The sequence below is a fragment of the Amyelois transitella genome, chromosome 12 (genome assembly GCF_032362555.1).
Source record: "Amyelois transitella isolate CPQ chromosome 12, ilAmyTran1.1, whole genome shotgun sequence".
Taxonomy (NCBI): Eukaryota; Metazoa; Arthropoda; class Insecta; order Lepidoptera; family Pyralidae; genus Amyelois; species Amyelois transitella.
The window spans coordinates 6590467-6606434 of NC_083515.1; the positions used below are offsets into that span (position 1 = coordinate 6590467).

Consider the following 15968-nt stretch of genomic DNA (forward strand, 5'->3'; position numbering starts at 1 on the left):
AAATAGTATAAAGGACTAAGGGAAAAGCTATTCCATTTTAATAAAAGTTATTCTATATTTTTGTATAGGTATCTATACAAAAATATGGAATAACTTTTATTAAGATATCATATCCATAAACGCAATAATTAAGGTAGTTATAAGATACTCAGATATGACGTCACACTTTAGTAGCGTTTTGTAAGAGGCGTTTTGGACGAGTCCAAATCATGTGTTATGTTACTTCGTATATCTTAGATAGATTATTTCAGGTAGTTTTTTGATGCCATTATTTGACCAATGTTTTAGTTGTTTTGAAACTAAATTAACACAAAAACAAAAAAAAAAATGTCATCATGCCTATTGCAATACGCGGTATAAATAATAAGTAAATGGAATAAACAATCAATTTATAGCAACACTGCTTGGTAGGAGTCCGTCAGTCGATTGTCAACATTCAGTACGATCAGACTCATTAGGTTAATTTTAGTTACAAAAGATATTTTTTATTTTCCAAAAGTACAATTCATGAATTTTTAAAACAAAAATGTCAACTTTCAAGCAAGTTCCTCTCACATGTGGTGGCCATACTAGACCAGTCGTGCATTTGGATTTTAGTGACGTTACAAAAGATGGGTATTATTTGATTTCAGCCTGCAAAGGTAAGTGTTGTCTATTTGTATGTGTTCGGGATTACCCCTTTGCCTTGGCCTAGATGTGGAAGGAAGACTAGCAAGTGTGTTTGGGTGGATTTGTTTGGGTTTGAATGTGACAGATGTTGGGCGTCTACATGTAAGGCCTTCAATTTTCTCATTGTGGACCGGTCGGCCGGTGTACATAGTATGCATGTGACCTTCTCTTTCCGGACATGCAGGAAGCACCTTGAATATCCGCTCGTAAGTTTCCTCGCGGCGGCAGCTTGCCTTGTAGACGTCGTGGTTTTGTTCACGTAGTGGCGACATGACTCAAGTTCCGCTTTTTTGTGTATGTTCAAATTAAACTAGAACCAAAAGATTGTTTTTCACATGTTGACATTTCACCCATTCTGGGTCACCTTGTAGTCCCTCAAGGTTTGAAAAAGGTACTTGACATTAATGTCGAGATATGGAGGGTAAAAAACATGTCATTAAGTTACTTTCATTGTGTAGTCCTATGAGGAAAATGGCACATTTAATGATGTAGTTCCTTCAGAATCAATGTGTCTTGTTTATATTTATTAACAGTTAATCAGATGTTTTTGTTGTACTTCCTGGCAGCTAAGTATATCTGGTTTTAGATAAATTTAAATAGGAAATCAATATTCTACCATTTGATATTGTAATTAAAATAGGGTTTCTAGTTTCTATTTCAACATTAAATTGAAATTTGTTAAATAGAATTTGTTAAAAGTTCTCTTAAGATTCAATCTGAAGTTTGCTGCTTTTTGTTTCTGTTCTCTTGAAATACAACAATACAAACTTTCACAGGTTTATTTATGTTTCAGTATGATCCTTAATATGGGTGTTGTGTCTGTAATAATTTTTCAATTAGGCTTCTAGTGATATTATATCCTAATGATTAATAATATTAATTTTTCTTTACAATGTGAATAATAACAAAATATTTGGGTGTATCTATTTACATAAAAATGCCTTATCAGTAAATCTGCTAAAACCAAAGTAAAATATGTAAATTTAAAATTATTTCTTCAGCCTTTTCATTCAAGTTGAATAAAAGCTTATCAATTAAAAAGTTATCAATGAACACATCCTATAATACAGTTGTTCCATAAATAGTGTTCAATCTATTCATTGCAATAAGACAATGGTGAAAATTTTTAAACAGATGGAAAACCTATGTTGCGGCAAGGAGAGACTGGTGATTGGATCGGAACCTTCGAGGGTCATAAAGGAGCAGTGTGGGGGGTAGCTTTGACACAGACTGCAACCTTAGCAGCTACTGGATCAGCTGATTTTTCAGGTAAATAGCACTTTAATATTATTTGTTGTTGTAAACTTTTGGAAGAAGTCCATAAATACTAAAAATTCTACTAATAAATAAACTAGTTATCATTTAATATACCTATCCTGTTCTTAGGTTTCTGCCATCAAATTTTAAAACTATACTAAATCATTCACATATTTGTGTTGTGTGGTTCCTGGCACCAATAGAAAAAAGAATATGACCACTCCATCTCTTTCCCATGGATGTCGTAAAAGGCGACTAAGGGATAGTCTTATAAACTTGGGATTCTTCTTTTAGGCGACGGTCTAGCAACCTGTAACTTTATATACATATATCTCAATTCCATCAGTAAGTCAAACAGCTCAACATGGCCTATTATTATTTTCAAGACCGTTGGTTCTGTCTACCCCGCAAGGAATATAGTCGTAATTATGTGTATGTGTGTATTCAAAAAATTCAAAATTCAAAATTTTTTATTCATTATTATAGGATATTATTATATCGCTTAATAATTGTCGTATGGTTTAACAACTTGGTTGGTATGTATCATTTGCACACAGTATATAAAAATACTTAATATTTACAATTGGCAATGATAAAAAAAACCATTGTAACTACACTTTCAGTTAATTTAAAAATCCTGGTGGTTAATTAAGTTATAATCTGGCTACCATTTGGTAACATCTGTTCTTTAAAGTATTCGTATTTCCTGGCTATGTCTAGGTCATCAAATGCAGGCTGTAAATTATAAATTGTAGACCTTTAAAGGAAACCTATTATTGCAATAGTTGTTGTCATTGACACCTAAATATAGTATTGTATTTTTCTTTGTTCATCATATCAGGCTGTGACATATTAAAGACAGTTGAGTAATGATCCAATTTGATAGGTTTGCATATTTTTAAGAATTCAATTAACTTTTACATAAATGAATTAATTCTTATGGTAGTCAAATATTATAATGCTAGGTAATTTTCACTAAAATTGGTGCATCTTATTTGTCTATGATGATCATAATTCAAATTAAAATTATTTTATTATTATTTCAGGATGTACATAACTTCACATTCACCTATGCATACATACATATGGTCACGTCTATATCCCTTGCGGGGTAGACAGAGCCAACAGTCTTGAAAAAACTGAATGGCCACGTTCAGCTATTTGGCTTAATGATAGAATTGAGATTCAAATAGTGACAGGTTGCTAGCCCATCGCCTAGAAAAAATCCCATCGGCATTGCCGTGTGGTTCCCGGCACCAATACAAAAAAGAAAAGGACCACTCCATCTCTTCCCCATGGATGTCGTAAAAGGCGACTAAGGGATAGGCTTACAAATTCACCTATGAGAAGTTGTGCCTCTGAAATAATAATAATTTAATCATTTATTTAATATTCTGTTGAACATACAATTTTTATTCCACTACAAGTTAGAAGAAAACTCAACAGTATAAAAGGTTTAACTACAATATAGATTCAAATCTAAATGTTTAAGATATAATGTGATTTTTTTTCTTATTTGCAGCAAAGATATGGGACGCCCGATTCGGCGACGTTGCGCACACATTCGATCATGAGCACATTGTGAAAAGCGTAAACTTCAATGCAGATGACAGTATGCTGCTGACGGCTAGCAACGAGAAGTTGATCCGGGTGTTTGATCTCAACAAACCTGAGGCAGGAGGTGAGATAGTTAATCTTATCTGAGGAAAAGGGAATAGAGTCTTAATGAGACATTAGATAAAAGTCGCGTCGTTCGCGTAAAACGAAATAATTATGTATGTACTATAATTCCCGTTCCCACGGGCATTTTGGGAAATCGTCTGTTAGTGCACCCCTAGACCACAAAAAACTCACAGAGCGGTGAGTAAAGGAAATCTAGAAGGAATCTCATATCGTGTGGTTATGCAAAAAAGACAGAGGTTGGGATAATGGTTATATGAATATTTTCCATGAATTTATATTTTTAAATAGCCTGTAACATCCGCAGATAATTAATCTTTTCAATTTGATTTTTGTGGACTATAGCTGCTTGTGATTTTGAAGAAAAGTTTATGTGGTTTTCATTTTTGGTACTCTGTTCCGTTATCGCGCGTATATCTTTTTAAATAAACAAATACTTTCGTTTTTTATTTTATCATCATAAAACATAATAGTATAAATAGTTTCTCTCTAAACAGGAATAGTAATTTTTAGATAAGTTTAATATTTTACCCCAAACGACATTCACAATGTCGCATTCTTAAACATGCTACACTGAATTGGTTATTCTATAAATGTTGTTGATCCAGTTTTTGTTAAAAAAATAAGGAAGTTTGTCGGTTATTTAAAGTATAGTAATTGTATAATTTATTCTCTATGGTTCAAATTATCACAACTACAATATATAAGTACTTATTACTTTATGAGTCGCTTGTTCCCGCGGGTATTTCGATTAATTTATTAATACAATTCTGTGACATTGACTTGGTCACGGGCGGGTAATGAGTGGAAATACCAATTCTGGTCACTACACGACCATGACCAAAACGAATGAGACAACAATCTCATTGCTCCTATAAAACTGACGTAATTTTGAAACTCCAAAATGAGAGTTAATATGACATGTGATTATTTTTGTAACTGATTAATAATGTAAATTGATACTTTTTGATGATTATTAGCGGGCGAAACCTAGATGTTAAAATTTTAAGTTATGATAAAAAGTAAATAAATACAATACTATGATTATATTAGATACTTTTAAAACATACACCACACATATTGTATTTTTATCCCTTATCTGGTAGATAGTGCATTTTTTTTTTATTAAGACTCGGTCAAATAATGTTTAATTGTTGAGTAACATATATTCTTATAGTCCTCATTACTTACAGAGATCTTACTGAGTATCTAAGTTATTTTATAAAAGAAATACGAGCCACTTTATATGAACTACAAAACAACTTAAATTTCTTATATTAATATTTTCAGCAATAGAGAAAATAAATGCCCACACGAGTAGCATCCGGCACGCCGTCTTCCTGCACAACTCCCGCATTGTGAGCGTCAGCGACGACCTCACGATGCGGGTTTGGGATCGCACTAGTGGCCAGGTAATTATTGTTCTCTTTGTTGTTCTTAGTTGTACCCTCAACGATTACGCGTTGAAGCTTGGCTTTTGTTTCCGACATTGCTCTCTCCACTTTAACCGGTTTTCCAAATATGTCCCAGTCACATTCACGGCTAAACTATGACAATGAAATTTTGTTTTTTCTTATAACAAACATAATACAGATGAGTGGCGAGCAATTCCATACAAATTTTTAAATTTATGGATGTATTGCATTTTTTCTTGCCGCAAAGCAACTAGTTTGGGGTCAATTTTATGGAGGCACGAGGTGTTGGATAGCACAATACTTCGCTGCACGTACAGTGCAAAGAATTCGTAATTGTTTGTAATCTAAATATGCGCAGTTATAGGAAGAATGGAATAACGAATACAGACCTTGAGTCCGTATCCGTAAAAACAAAAATAGAAAAGACGTTGCACAGCAAAAAAGTGGTAAACAAAACTGCCGTCGTGATGCATTTGAATAACCCTATTTACATGAACCAGTGACTAAGTGAGCGTGATATGGGAAATAATACCTACTTCTTGTTTCATAGTTTTTGAATATTGTTTTATGGAATGTTTTTATGATCAACAGACGTTGAGCATGTGGCTCAATGTCTTTTGAAGTACGGTGTCTATTTGAAAACTACTAGCCTATTTTTGAATGCGATTATTTATACTAAAATTATACAGGAGTTACATAGGCTAGGAATTACATATTTGAATCCTGAATTCCCATAAGCACGAAGTCGCGTTCTAAAATCTAGTATTTATGTAATATGTTTTTAAAACAAATTGTGACATTTTTTATCTGGTGCTATTGACTGAACCTGCTTTACCAATAAAAGTTATACTATTGAACAATACTAATGAGGTTATTATTTTACGTTTTCAGGAGGTGCACAAAGTGGAATTTCCTACCATTCCTAATAGTTTAGAATTATCAAGAGACGGAGCAATATTGACGGTGACGCATGGTAAGTAGTATTTTTTAAAATTACTTCTAAGTTTATGCAATGGAAATTGTTTTGGTTTACTGTAAAAATATGTTTAAAATAAAAAATAAATAGAGAAAAATCTCAATAGTATTTTCTAGTAGTGCCGTGTGGTGCCCGGCACCAATAAAAAAAAAAGAATAGGACCACTCCATCTCGTTCCCATGGATGTCGTAAAAGGCGACTAAGGGATAGGTTTATAAACTTGGGATTCTTCTTTTAGGCGATGGGCTAGCGAGATTCAAATAGTGACGGGTTCGCTATTTGAATCTCAATTCTATCATTAAGCCAAACAGCTGGACGGGCATATCAGTCTCTTCAAGACTGTTGGCTCTGTCTACCCCGTAAGGGATAAAGATGTGATCATATGTATGTATGTATTTTCTATTATTGTTAAACCTTCATGGTTTTGATTTCAATAACCAACACCCAGACCATTGTATATTGTGACATGTAAATTCAAAATAAGAGCTACTTGCTCATTCTCTTCTGTCATCAGCTGTTTCATGTACTTATTATATGTATATAAGGTTTTATTTACATGAAATAAAGTAACGTACTCAATGCACTATCTGAATTCACTAATTATAATTGTTACTTTAATTACTTTTTTCATTGAGGAGGAGAGAAAAGCAACTGGCACATATTGGGTATTCTACGCTCCTTTCAATTACGAACAGCAAAAAATCAAGAGCATTTGCCTAGTTTCTGTTTTAGTTGAGGAAAATAAAAATGATTGTACTTATTAATATTGGTACTTATATATTTTCAGGTACAAACGTATCTTTCTACTCATCCGACACGATGCGAAAGATGCGCGAGTTCCCCGTACCCACGAAATGTTACTCGGCGTCGTTAGCGCCCAGCCGGGCCACGTTCGTCTGCGGGGGAGAGGATCTCAAAGTGTACAAGTTTGATTATAATACCGGAACTGAGCTAGGTGAGTTTATTTTAGTTTTAGGAAGGCCATATAACTAAGAAGTGTCTTATGGATAAACGACGTCCTGGCAAAAGTTCAGTTCAAGAGTACCCGAAACCGCCGAGGTTGCATGAAGACAGTTATGAATGAAGATGAAGCGAAAGAAGTATGCAGAGATCGAGGCAAATGGAAAGATCTCTAATCACATACTCTGCCTAACCTCTAGGGAAAATGCGTGATTTTATGTACATACATATGTATGGATTGTTTGCTTGTCCATCAAAAATGTCTGAGGCGTGGTTGTGTCTAGCAGGCAGCAATTCATTTCGCATCAAGTATCACTTATATATCGGCTTGATCTGAATGCAGCTTTGATATTATAATAGGTTGTCAGATTAGACTGCGCTCACAGGTCAGGTTAGTTAGGATATTAAACATCGAAATTAATCTGTCTGAAAGGTTTCGTGTATCGACTTACATTTTTACTCAAGGAAGCTTTAAATTTATTAAAATTTAAAAGTGATGAAGTTGTCGTAACCACTCTTTGTTTATCACAGAGTCGAACAAAGGCCACTTCGGGCCCGTGCACTGCGTGCGGTGGTCGCCGGACGGCGAGCTGTACGCGACCGGGTCGGAGGACGGCACCGTGCGGCTGTGGCAGGGCGTGCCCGGCCGCGTGTACGGGCTGTGGCGGCGCAGCAACGAGCACGCGCCCATCGCCAACGGGTTCAAGGAGGTCGCCGCCAACTGACACGCCGCCGGCGACTGTCCGCGCCAGGTGAGTGCTGCAGCGTGCCGCAGCAACGAGCACGCGCCCATCGCCAACGGGTTCAAGGAGGTCGCCGCCAACTGACACGCCGCCGGCGACTGTCCGCCCCAGGTGAGTGCTGCAGCGTGCCGCAGCAACGAGCACGCGCCCATCGCCAACGGGTTCAAGGAGGTCGCCGCCAACTGACACGCCGCCGGCGACTGTCCGCGCCAGGTGAGTGCTGCAGCGTGCCGCAGCAACGAGCACGCGCCCATCGCCAACGGGTTCAAGGAGGTCGCCGCCAACTGACACGCCGCCGGCGACTGTCCGCGCCAGGTGAGTGCTGCAGCGTGCCGCAGCAACGAGCACGCGCCCATCGCCAACGGGTTCAAGGAGGTCGCCGCCAACTGACACGCCGCCGGCGACTGTCCGCGCCAGGTGAGTGCTGCAGCGTGCCGCAGCAACGAGCACGCGCCCATCGCCAACGGGTTCAAGGAGGTCGCCGCCAACTGACACGCCGCCGGCGACTGTCCGCGCCAGGTGAGTGCTGCAGCGTGCCGCAGCAACGAGCACGCGCCCATCGCCAACGGGTTCAAGGAGGTCGCCGCCAACTGACACGCCGCCGGCGACTGTCCGCGCCAGGTGAGTGCTGCAGCGTGCCGCAGCAACGAGCACGCGCCCATCGCCAACGGGTTCAAGGAGGTCGCCGCCAACTGACACGCCGCCGGCGACTGTCCGCCCCAGGTGAGTGCTGCAGCGTGCCGCAGCAACGAGCACGCGCCCATCGCCAACGGGTTCAAGGAGGTCGCCGCCAACTGACACGCCGCCGGCGACTGTCCGCCCCAGGTGAGTGCTGCAGCGTGCCGCAGCAACGAGCACGCGCCCATCGCCAACGGGTTCAAGGAGGTCGCCGCCAACTGACACGCCGCCGGCGACTGTCCGCGCCAGGTGAGTGCTGCAGGGTGCCGCAGCAACTGACCGAAAGACTTAATTTAGCTGCTTTGACTGCTATATAAACGGATATTTAAAAACATCATCCATTCGGTGAAAGGAGAAACCCCGCGCAGTCTTCTTCATTGCAGGACTTGAGGAGGACCTAGGATTTTGTTCAGGGTTTTACATTAATGACCTCGACAGCCTTTGCAGTCGATCGATCATCAGAGACTCGTTTAAATTATTATTTTTACACGAGAAAGTACAGTCGCCTTGACCGAAACTTGACCTATGGTTTTGAAATTGTATGAACTGTTTTCCTGCAAGCGACTTTAGACTCTCATCCGTCTTTGCTTGTTCCCCGTTACACCCTCCACATCTGAGCTTGGGGCCTGAGGTGCGCTTTAAGAAAGTTCGGGAAAAGAATAAAAGGTTTTTTTAACATTCAGTGTAAATTGTTGCAGGAGAATTCGGAGTAGTGAGAGTGCAATCAAAATCGGCCGCTTGGTGGCAAAATCGGCTTGATTCATCGACTGCGGTATTGTCACCGAGACATGTGTTTATGACCTGACGGGGCTTCGCCCGACAAATCAAGACTCAAGTATTCAAAAATGTCAAACGTTTGTGTTGTTTTTAATTTTTTATTTTGCAACACTATTTTTTATACTCAAACGCAATGTATTTATTGTAAAAAGAAACTAAATAGACTTGATATGCAACAAAATAAAGTGATTTGTAAATATTTTATTTATTTATTTCATTTTTATGATATACTTAAGACATTTCATAGACAATGGCGTTTGACACATGTCAATATTTTTGCTTAGCGAGGTTTATCTTCTAACAAACAATCTTTTTTCCTACTTTTATTATATTTTAATTTTTTATTTTCATTCATCGGCTCTCCAATAAAAATTACTTAGGGAGATCATTTAATCCTGAAATTATTAGGTAAACAAAAATAAAACAACACAGTCTTACAGATCAGTTTATAAAATTGTCACTAGGTGAGTTTGTATTAAAACTAACGCTAAGTCTAACACAATATTGTACAAAATAATTTACACATTCGAGATTCCCAGGCATACTAGGCAGTGAATTGTGTAAGTAATAAATTTCACATACATTGTACTTGTAATGGTAACATGCGGTATGAAATGGTAAATCTTACATTGCTACTTATTGGACGGTCCCTTATGTTATCAATTAAAGCTAAAGATGGCCATTAATATTTTTACAGGGTTTAAATAAAACAATAAAATTTGATGAATATTATCCGGATTTAGGTAACTTGAAAGTTTGAGATAGGTACTTACTTGAATATGCCTAACATGTTTCGTATGAATAGATTTTATGTGATATTTTACAAAAACAAATTTCACATATCATTTAAACATCACTGGGACAAACAATTGACAAAATCCTAAACTTCCAACAAAAATATAATGCGATACAATTTTTGATCTTACAATTTGCTATCAACTGATCAATGGTGAAATATTTTTACATAATTATTTCACCATGTTTCTTGTGATAATACTTACCAATAATTGGTATCAAATAATACTTTTGGTACCAAAAAGTGAAACATTAACTTAGCATTTAAAAAGTTAACACTGTATAGGTATATGTAGGTAGTGAAGTGGCATTTGTGACGTAGTGTAGTACATGTGATGCCAAGTACGAATAAGTTATATTTTTGGTAACCTATAGGGGCAGGTCTAATAAAATCATTAGCTGGGTAAAAAATCACTAAAAAAACCTATTCTAATAAATAAACTTAAAACTAAAAAGTTAGCAATTTCTGAAAAGCTGAAATGATGATATTTTATCTTAAAAAAGTGGGATAAAGAGATTTCGGCTATTCAGAAATCAGTAAACTATAAAAGAATAGAAATATTAAGTAAAAAGTATTTACAATTTGTGAAATAAGGCATTCCACGACTAGCCTTCAAATATACGCCTTTATCACATTTGAACACCTGCCTGAAATTAGCGACGACGTAAGACACGACCACTAAAACGTCAATTGAGTCTCAGAATATCGCGCATTGGCTGTAAGTTTTTATTTATATCAGTGGAGTTATTCATAAACGCTGATGATGCCTGTCGTTACTTCGTTCTACCTATATCTGGTGTTAAATAAAACAAAGGTACCTATATGTTTGTCCAACGTTTGTGAACGTTAATGACAGTTGCTTTGCTTCATACATTCCTAATTATTTTACAGTGATTTGATCGCATCGCGCCGTGACGGCTGGTTCGTGTCCAGAGCATTATGGCTTGATTAAACACTTTGATTCAAAGTCGATTTACTTAAACTTACAGTTATATGAGACTTCAGGTAAGTGAAATTGCTTCCTTCAGCTCCATAACTCGCTTACGTGGTGTCGCGCAGCATGGCGTTTTGGTTCTCTCGGAGAGGTACGGTGGTGACCTACACTACACGGAACACAATATTATCTGCTGTATAAAATCACAAACACCACTCATTCGATTGCAGATCGGGGAACTTGAAAATTGTTGTTATACACGGCGCGCTGTCGTGTAGCGGTGGATTACCGGCTATATAAAGCCACATCGTCTCTATTCAGCCACGTCACCAGCTCACTTGGCTACAAACGGCGAAAGGTCGGGGAACTTGAAGTTAATGTTGGGTCTTCTGGGCGCCCGCGCGTGGAGCGGCGCGGCGGCGGCGGCCCCGCACTGCGCCGCACACACGTCGTCGCGCAGCACGGCGTCGCGCGGCCACTCGCGCAGCAGCTGCGCGCAGTCCGTGATGCGCAGGGATGCGCATTGGGCCTGTTCGTCACATTCATAATGTTACCCGGGCTAAAGTTAGAATAGGACCACTTGTTCGATAGGATATTGTATAAGGCGATTTAAGGAAAGGCTAATAAACTAAGGATTCTTCTTGTACATGCTAACTGTAGCGGGAGCCATGAGCGATGACAATGGATAATAATAATGATGCGTATAGATATCGCCACACTAACAATCTGTCACTATTTGAATCTCGATTCCATTTTTGACCCTGAACGTGGCCTATCAGTCTTTTTAACACTTTTGGCCTTGTTACCCCGCAAGGGATATATGGTCTAGTATTTGAACATAATTGGCCCATTTTTGCATGCGATGCAAGGCAGCGATACCTAATACAATAAAAAGGCGGATTCTCCGACGGCGATAGAACAGCATTGCGTCGAACTAACACCCCAAGCTGACTACTCTAACTTCAAAAGTTGGATGTTTCTATGTATAAAATAACTTACTCCTTCAGCAGTACAGATGCATGATGTGCAAGGCGAGGGGAAGGCGGACTCTCCGACGGCGACAGAGCGGCCCGCAATGAGGCAGCCTTGAGCTGAACTCTCGCGCCAAGCAGACAGATCCAGTTTCGGCAAAGATGAGCACGGGACGCGGGGATTTCTGAAAACAAACAAGATTATTTATTATCAAAAACTTGCTTGCTTACAACATTAACAACATTGTTGTTGTTTTTCGTTGGATATCTCCTTATTAACGAACGAAACATTAGTGATGATGATTGAATTGGATCACTTACAAGAAGTTGCTGGGTAGATCAAAGGCCGCGCGTTGGATGTCTCCTTCAATGTCGAAGTTGTCGCACATGATTTTACTGAGAGTGGTCTTTCTGATCTCTGCTAATTGGCGTTCAGTGAACTTCGCTGCGGGGTTGTCATTCTCGTACCTAGAAGACAATAACGGGTTAACAATGCGGGTAAAAATTAGTACTATGTTTTTCGCCGCATAAGTCTTCAAAAACAAAGGCGCCTTGCTTACTGACTGATACATAGTTTTTAACAATACAATCTGTAGTGCATGTTATTGAGAGGCCAATTTACGCCTAAAAATTTATAAAATAAAAAGAAAAAATGTTATACCAATATCTGTCACATTTCCTGAGCTGCCTGAACTGTATCGCGATGATGCAAGCGAAGGTAGGTCCTACTAATCCACCCTGTAGCGGCCTTTCGCTCATACCTCCAGGGAATAGATCGATGTCGTCCACAGTCGGGTATATCCTTTTTAGTCTGAAATTATTAAAATTAATTTGTTAAGAATAAAAAAGTTGATGAAATGAGGTTTACAAGATGATGAGACAAAGAAGGATTAGTCAAAGCAGTTTAACGTTGACTCAAATTAGTTAGATTTATTAATCACCAACCTAGCAATAACTTCATCGGGTATTTCCCTCGATAGATCATCAAAAGTAGCGGCTCTCTTCAAATTACACAGCGCTCTGTAGTTATTATAGCTGGGGATTCCATGATCTCTAGCTCTTTGGATGTTCAAGGCAATCAGGTCGACGCCAGAAAATGGAATGCGACGATCTTCGAACAAATGGTTAGTGACTTCTCCGGTGATGAACTGGTCAAGGGTCTCCATGGGGGTGGAAGCGAGACCTCGAATAAGTTCGTCTGTTAATCCAGGATGCTGAAAACGCAAAGAAAATCTTGCTAAAGTTGGACGTATGGTGTGAAGACCAGCAAACCACACGAATAATAATATACTAAATATTAGCACCGGTAATAAGAAAGCAGAATTAGTGGTCCAAAAAAGTTTAGGACCACTTTACTTTTTAAGACTAAGATTGTAAAGCAAAACAAAACTTTTAGTGACACCTTGAGTTAAATCGTCAACGTTAATTTTTTGTTTATTGATTCTAATCTGTGATTTGAACTTGCTTTAAAGGATGTGTAAGGACTTACTTCCATAAACAGGTCAGTTTTAAAGAAGCCGTCTCTGAGCAGGATTGGAGGCTCCACAGGTTGGAAGGTAGGCGACAGTCGGGGCAAGTGGGGCCTCAATAGGGAGTGGCCGATTCTATACGCGGCTGATGCAAACTCAGTCACTACAGCTGGGTTACAGGTTGGCGAGTATTCCTTGTAGTAACCTGGTGAAAAGAAATATTTCTTTCAAATGTACCTACTTAGGAAGTATGCAGAGATCGTGGCAAGTGAAAAGATGTAGTCTCTGCCTACCCCTCCGGGAAAAAGGCGTGATTTAATGTATGTATGTACTTAGGTAATGGGAAACATTTTATTTTTGAAGTATTTCATGGGGTTACGTGTATCCTCAGCTTGTGTTTGTGTTTCTTTCAGCTGCTATATTATCAGTTCATGTTCTAGAGTCTCAGAACGTTGCTTCTATCGGTACCATTTAATGGAGAATTCTTCCCTTCGTCCGCCAATACTTAGGTGAGTTTGAAGAGTTTTGTTTCTTTTATTTTAACTTCTTGAAAAATCCCACATTCTCTTTATTTGTTGGCAGTCCATGAAAAAACTTGACAATCATCATACAATAGGTGATTAGTTTTTTCACAGTTTTCAGTAAATTTCACAGTCCATGTGAAATTTACTTGAGGATAAATAAATATATACGGGACAAATTACACAGATAACAGCTGAGCTATCCTTTTTGAGTTCATACAAATTAAATTTACCTGAAGGCAACAATTTGAGTCCATACAGGTTGACAGCGTTCCAAGAGAGCAGCCTCGGCAAGAACTCGTTGTATATGATGTGCATGAACTCAGCGGCGATGATGCGCCGCGTGTGCTCGAACAACAGCTCGGCGTCCCAGTGGGGGTTCACTCCTCTCAGACCTTCCACCAGGCGGTTGTGTTCTCTTAGGAAGATGGTGTGGATGGCTGTGAGACCGGGCTGTTCTGAAGCGCGGCCGTCACCTGTAAGACAGTATTTATGTATAGTCAATTAAGACTTGGGAGTTCATATAGGAACGAAGTCCTCAGCCAAAACCAAGTCATTACAAAACATATAAAATTTACTTTGAAGCTTGTTTGTTGTTTCTGAAGGACGCAACCAGAAAATCCACCATAGTTTGCGTACCAGTTTACAATAATAACCGTAAGAGGAATAAGTTTTAAATCTAATAATAAAATAATGTATTCTTTCAAATAATCTTTCAAAATAATAATGCGACAAAATACGTGTACAATTAACTTCCAACTTACCGGCAATGAAACAGAATCCACTGGCTGCTTTACACTCAGGGTGAGAGTCAGACCTCGGCAGTAACTCCCGGCCTCCGTGCGGGTTTACCGTTGCGTTCAATCTGCCGTTGAAACCCCTCAACTTCCTCACGATGCAAGGGTTTTCACCGTATATAACTGATGCGTCGATGTATGGGGTGTTCTGGTTTACTTGTTCTCTGGGACCTGTAATAATAATTGAAACACCAATAAGAAGATGAGCAGTAATTTCACGTAGGTTTTACTTACCTTCCCGTCTTTATCCTTTATGGGGTAGATAGACAATGGTCATAAGACTACAATAAGAGTACTATAAACTACCTTTAACTGGGTGGCTTAATTATGAAATTAAGATTCAGAGAGAGTGATATATTGCTAACGCATCGCCTAAAATATGAGTTCTCAGTTTACGCTAAAATTTTAAGACCGGCCCAAATGGTGACTGAATTCGTTAAAAACCTTTACACTTACCCAAACTCTGCTGTCCAGGTAGACTTCTCATGAAGGGGAAGCATAGTCTCTCTCCCGAAGTAATGTTAACTTCAGGGTAGTAATGGTCTCCTCTTGGAACAGGGAAGGGATTGCACTCAGGGTGGACAGTGCGCGGTGAATCACAGGAGCGACAGTCGGGGATCGACTCGTGGAAACCTAAGAAACGGCGGTATAATTAATAAAAAAATGTCAGTCGTCTATTCATTATCTGAAGAATTACGAGAAATAGTAGCAGTTATATTCGAAGTCAACATCAAGCAATCAACCTGGAAAATTTTATAAAACCTTAAAAGAGACAGAAAATCATTGTGACAATTGTAGTCTGGTCTCCTAATAACTTCGACTGCAGGTGGCATGTTTTCAAGTATCTGTTCACCAAAGACCCTTTATGTCATGATGAGCTCAACAACCAAGATTAGTGTGATCTACATCATCATCATAAGCGTGAACCAGGTAAGGTTAAAAACGTTATGGTCGTATATTTTCTAATTTTTATATTTTCAAGTATTTTATAAAGTATTTCCCAAAATACCTTTATGTATCGGAGTCATAGTGAGCTCGTGGTCCAAGAATTGCGCAAACTGCATGGTCATGAGCGTGTACCGAGTATGAAGATTGGAGATGTCAGGATGGATCACTGTGGAGATGACACGCGGGGACGGAAGAGGGGTTCCCGTCACAGAGTTGATGCGGGGACGGCTCACTCCTGAAAAGTAATTGGTTCATAAGTGCTTCGGTTGTTAGTTATCAGGGGAAACAGAACATTCTAATCTAATGTATGCGAGCCTACCGTGAACTTAAATCCTTGTTGTTACAAATAATTTGAACAGTATTGACAAAGATGAAAT

The 15968-nt window shown here is 39.0% G+C and overlaps 2 protein-coding genes across 2 annotated transcripts in view; one reads left to right on the plus strand and one right to left on the minus strand.

The window, feature by feature from the left end:
- Positions 1-406: 406 nt before the first annotated feature.
- LOC106142680 (serine-threonine kinase receptor-associated protein) lies at positions 407-9359 on the plus strand. Its single transcript, XM_013344543.2, has 8 exons — positions 407-641; positions 1804-1938; positions 3449-3607; positions 4897-5018; positions 5913-5994; positions 6785-6952; positions 7489-7709; positions 9077-9359. Exons 1-7 carry the CDS (start codon positions 527-529, stop codon positions 7680-7682), a joined length of 975 nt encoding a protein of 324 aa, XP_013199997.1. The 5' UTR covers positions 407-526; the 3' UTR covers positions 7683-7709; positions 9077-9359.
- Positions 9360-9587: 228 nt separating this feature from the next.
- LOC106141564 (heme peroxidase 2) overlaps positions 9588-15968 on the minus strand; it is a 41824-nt gene continuing 35443 nt past the window's right edge. Inside the window, exons 15-24 of the mRNA XM_060946970.1 lie at positions 15653-15826; positions 15100-15276; positions 14611-14814; positions 14080-14322; positions 13346-13530; positions 12802-13070; positions 12518-12667; positions 12178-12324; positions 11885-12041; positions 9588-11414 (exon numbers count right to left, since the gene is read on the minus strand). Coding sequence (XP_060802953.1) covers positions 11220-11414; positions 11885-12041; positions 12178-12324; positions 12518-12667; positions 12802-13070; positions 13346-13530; positions 14080-14322; positions 14611-14814; positions 15100-15276; positions 15653-15826 — 1901 coding nt within the window. The 3' untranslated portion in view covers positions 9588-11219. The remainder of the gene's footprint in view (positions 11415-11884; positions 12042-12177; positions 12325-12517; positions 12668-12801; positions 13071-13345; positions 13531-14079; positions 14323-14610; positions 14815-15099; positions 15277-15652; positions 15827-15968) is intronic.